This window comes from Dinoponera quadriceps, unplaced genomic scaffold (genome assembly GCF_001313825.1).
Source record: "Dinoponera quadriceps isolate SergipeBrazil2010 unplaced genomic scaffold, ASM131382v1 scaffold2696, whole genome shotgun sequence".
In the NCBI taxonomy this organism is placed as follows: Eukaryota; Metazoa; Arthropoda; class Insecta; order Hymenoptera; family Formicidae; genus Dinoponera; species Dinoponera quadriceps.
The window spans coordinates 299,026-304,043 of NW_014557278.1; the positions used below are offsets into that span (position 1 = coordinate 299,026).

At 49.1% G+C, this 5,018-nt stretch overlaps 1 protein-coding gene across 1 annotated transcript in view; it reads left to right on the plus strand.

The window, feature by feature from the left end:
• LOC106748877 (dystrophin-like) overlaps positions 1–4,571 on the plus strand; it is a 290,562-nt gene extending 285,991 nt beyond the window's left edge. Inside the window, exon 41 of the mRNA XM_014627795.1 lies at positions 4,419–4,571. Within this exon, the coding sequence (XP_014483281.1) occupies positions 4,419–4,571 (153 nt within the window). The remainder of the gene's footprint in view (positions 1–4,418) is intronic.
• The last annotated feature ends 447 nt before the right edge of the window (positions 4,572–5,018 follow it).

Genomic DNA, 5,018 nt, shown 5'->3' on the forward strand with positions numbered 1-5,018 from the left:
CCCCCCCCCCCCCCCCGTTCTGTCGCCATTAAAGCCACCGCCGGAGAAATCCCTTCTACTTCGCGCGCGTTACGGGAGACCGCGCTTCACGATCTCCATTAACAGAAAATGCCGATTTACTCTCCCCTCCGCGGCCGCCTCTTCATGAGAGACCCCGCACGTGTGCTCGTCGATCTCGCCGTTGAGACTGTCCTAAGTAGGAAATCACCGTCGTCGAGGTACTGCGCTCAGTACCGATTTTTAGTGAATAACACTAGATGCCGGTATCGATTCGGTGGAGGATTCGGGGTGGTACAGCGATATAGCGCCATAGCAATGGGACTCGAAAGACAGTACTGTAACCGACATGCCGACTCCCAGTATTGCTAAACTATTGAAAATTATCGATTCCCGCCCGCATGGAAATTTTCCCCGGGTTTTTTCGCGTATAGCATAGATTCCGGATTGGAGTAGCCGAAGTTGTTCTAAAAGGTTGCCACGACGAATTGGGGATCCTATTCTTATCCCAAACACCGGACGAAGCCTCTTTTCCGCGATGCTTATTAGCAACTGTCATCGCCAGAGTCGAATGATGGCTCGACCGAATATATCGGATTAGGAGGGTTAATCAATTGGGTTTGATTTTTAATGTTTATGTATGTTTGAAACATCACACTTCTGAGCAGAAGCCATGCTAATTTCCCGACTAGAATCCACCGTTATTTCGGAGGAAAAATCAGACAGAAACTCCAATTAGATCCCACGAAATGTTTTATGCCGGCAATGCCGGGGCTGTACCAATTCCCGATAATGATTATTGTACAATTGTTAATACCGCAACTGTATTGCGGAAGAAAGGATGACATTTATGGAGGCTACAAGGGATGCTTGTTTGTGCCTGCGGATGTAAAACTTTTACCTTCGAGGTGAAAAACACCTGAATAAGGCAGGACTCGGTTGAGGTCGGATCTTCCGCGTACCAGACAAGCGCTCTTGCCGCTCCAGGTTCCACGTTAGTGAGACACCTCCCGCTTTCCTATTTAAGGCGTTGGTATCACATGAAATCCATATTTCACTACCGAACCGGTCTCCAGGTACTGGCCGAGTGTGTACGATCCCTAAATGGGTACGAGCGCGCGCGAAGAAATTCCCGAGCGACCCGTCGTGTTTCTCGAATGATTTTCCCACATACAGCGGCTCTCTCACCGTCGGGAAACGTGATTACAGCCGCGGATTAGCTGGATATTTTCACGTGGCGGGCCGTGTTCGATCAAGTCTCTCGCGCCATCCTGCGCAGACGGGATTATATATATAGTATATAAGCCCAATGTCATCCAACTGTGGAGTTTTCCTCGTCGGGACGAGGATAAGAGTGGCCCGTCTTTCCTTCCATCCTTCCTTTCGTTCTTCCTTCCTTCCTTCCTTCCGTCCAGCCTTCCTTCCTTCCTTCCTTCCGACGACGCCCGCCCGGCTCGCCGACGGAGCGCTTTTATTATTTCGCTTTGTGCCCGCGCGCCGGGTTATAGCAAATGATTTATCTACCGGCGGCAACGGCGTCGCTGCCTCATCGGAACTTGGCGTAATCTCGTTCGACGGCCGCCGCCGGATCGAATAAGTTTCAGTATCGCGAACCTACGAACCTACCTACCGCTTCCATTTGTATCCATCAGCCAAGAAGTTGTGCGTCGGACGTGGCGCTCGTCGCGAGAACCAGCGACCTGCGGATATAATGCGCCGGGAAAGGCCAGGAGGGCACGGGAGAGAGAGAGAGAGAGGGGGGGAAACGTTATTTCGCCGACTAATTTCCGAAAGTCCGACCTCCCTCACGGTGGCCAGCCGAGCTTGTTTCGATTGTTGAGTACAATGGCGACGAACAATGACGCCTCGAGAGCCAACGGTTACGTCAGGTTAAAACCATACTAAAAGCGACGGTTGTCGGAAATAGCGTCCGGTAGAAAAAAATCCTGAAAATCTGCCGGACGAAAAGTTCCAAGTGTGAATATGAACGGTCGACCGGGCTAAGCGCCGTTTTAACTGAGGGATATGGTAATTTTCGGCTCTTAAGAAGCAAACTCGTCTATGAGAAGCGGAAATTCGGTTTCCTTCAACCAAAAACGCGCTTGGTTCGTTCATTTCTTCACGTTATGGAGAAGCTACGTCACGAAAGATTTGCATGTTAAACCGATTCGCCGATCCGAAGACGCATATTTAATTTCCGCAACGTCGAATCGACCGGGAAGGACTCCGAAGCCTCGTAAGAAAATAAAAACGCCACGTTTGTTTTCCTTCAATCATTCATGATCGGCTCGGAGATCTCGGAGATCGCGCGTGTCATCGCGAATTTACGGGCCCGTAAAACGCGTCTTTAATCTGCGCCCTTTAATCGTTAGCATAAAGACTTTTTATTCCCCGTCTTTAGTATCTTCGGTATCTGTCTGTTTGGGTATCTCGTGCGCGCGATGGAGGGCAGGTGGATCATCGTCGACCCGGGGCTCTGTACTCGCGCCTTTCCCTTCTGAAGACCTACATATCTAGATCGTGAAAGAGTCGACCGAGTGTTGACACGCAGATAACATGCATCGCGTGTAGGTAAAGTAAGACGGCCTGAATGACGTGCGTACACCGGGATGAACGTACGTCGCTCCCTCGAAGCTTTTCCGAGAGTCGACTACCGCTCCGGGGAAATGTTTGGGAAATCAGAGCGCACGGGAGAAAAGTGTGGCGCACGTATGAGCGTAACACGTAGAAAAATGCGAGTGGTGAGACTTGAGCAGTAGGAAAATTGACTAATCACGGTCGATTGTTTTCCCTTGCACAGCGGAAGAATGCTCGGCTGTGCTTTGTCAATTTCCTTACTGTTTAAATCTTTTTTTACCGCTTTTTTTTTATGCGTTATCCCAAGTAGGAGGGAACTTTCGAAGTACCGGCTCGGTGCAGATTTTTTAATGAACAGTAGCAGATGTCGGTATTGATTTGATACGGGCGGGGTATTTGGGCGATGATGGGCCGAAACTCGAAAGATAGTACTGTAACTGCGTCCAGTATCGCAAAAATATCGAAAATTATCGGCTCCCGATACTAGGACAGTATTAGCGCTGTTACATTTTCTTCTTGTTGCGGTGACCAGGCAACGCTGGACATTACCGATTCCCAGTAATGATTATTGTTACTGCACGATTGATAATACTACAATCATATTACCGAGGAAAGGGTCAGAATATGGCCCATGATATTTGTTTGTATCTTTAGATGTTCACTTTTAATGTCATATGAGATTAAAAAACACGCGAGTGAGGCAAACTCGACTAGAATCGAACTCGGATCTTCCGCCAGGCAATTGTTTTTGCTATTGAACTATTTAGCTGCCACATTGCTGACATTTCTCGCTTTCTTATTTAAAACATCGATATCGTAATGTAAAATGCATATTTCAATATCTGAATCAATGCTGTATCTCGTCAGTCTTCAGTATTGACCGAACGTATACGATCTCTACACGGGGAATAGTATCTAAAGTCATAGACCTATATATTGGCGCGTTATTTATTTATTTATTTTATTCTATTTCTATAAAACTTTCCTCTACAATTTATTTTATTTTATCTTTGAAAAATTCACCGAGGAAATTGGTTATCGGAGTCTTCCCCTCTCTCTCTCTCTTTCTCTCTTTATCTCTCTCTCTCTCTCTTTCTCTCTTTATCTCTCTCTCTCTCTCTCTCTCTCTCTCTCAATTGTGCGATATCGTTATTACTAACATTAAATTCGACATGCAAGTCGCAGTTTGTAGCTCCCGTCATTTTTGCTCCCTTAGCTTCCGCTGCATTTTCCCGGATCGGAAGAGGAGGGGGTAGGAGGGCGGGTGAAAATCGTTATCGTTATCAGGATCGATCCACACGCGCTCTGCCGACGCATTCGCCGGAGACCCATATACCCAAATCGTGGAAAGAGGGCTGTCGGTCGACGCACCCCGCTCGCATTACGCAGCTCTGTGTGTACGGATAAACTGCGGGAAATAGGTAGAGAGAGAGAGAGAGAGAGAAGGAAGGACTTGCGGATGATACGAGGCGGGCGATGAATGCGTATGACGCTTCGCTGCATTTTCGGAAGGATAGTTAACAGTCCTGTTTTATCCTCTCTGCGGATTACTCTCTCCCTCTCCCCCCTCCCCCCCTCCCGCCCACACATTTCCATCTCTCCGAAAGAATGCGCAGGGCAATGCGAAAATATCAATGAGTGCTCTCCTTTGCCCCCTCGGTTAACGAATTCCGTTAGCAAAGAGAGACATTAACCGTCTAACGAATTTATCCTCGCGAGTCTATCGGGGGAAAAACGCTTTCCGAATTGCGATCGCGTTTTGCCTCGCCGGCGCGGCTGAAAATGCGAAATGTTGCGCGACGGGAAATACGGCGAATGCCGTCGTCCTGGGCGCGTTTTCGCAGTCAACACCTCAGCTGCCGTTCAAGCTGGTCGGTAAAGGAGGTCTAATGGTTGGCGCATGCTGTATGCATTACGTAAACAGTGAGGGCGAGGCGAAGCTGAAGGATACACGGAGATGGGCGCAAGAAAAACAGTGGGGTATGTACGAGAAATAGAAGTGACGCCGGCACAGAGAGAGAGAGAGAGAGAGTCCTGCGAATATCAGTGAGCGTCGTCCTCGCGGAGATAAAGGCCTTATTTTGCCTCCTGCCCACTTTTTCATTTTCCCCGCGCCGCTTTTTCACGCCGTTGCATTTCCCGCGAGACACGCGGGAAATGACGCGTCTCCTCGAATTCATCGCGGTTTCGCGTGATTCTTACATTCTCCGGCTGCGCGTTCGACGCTTTGTTCGCGGAAGGGTGCTCCGTCATTTCGCCGTTATCGCTCGCCAGGACTGGCCGGGGAAACACTCGTAATCCAGCCCATGTATTATTCAATCCGGCCGTCGATTTTCTGAATTATCAATCGCCCAGGAAAGAGGATTCACGGCCGGCTACCGGTGTATCCGCGGTGTTCGCGGCTGCGAGAGGCACGCACCCTCGACCGATGCATCATCCTGGAG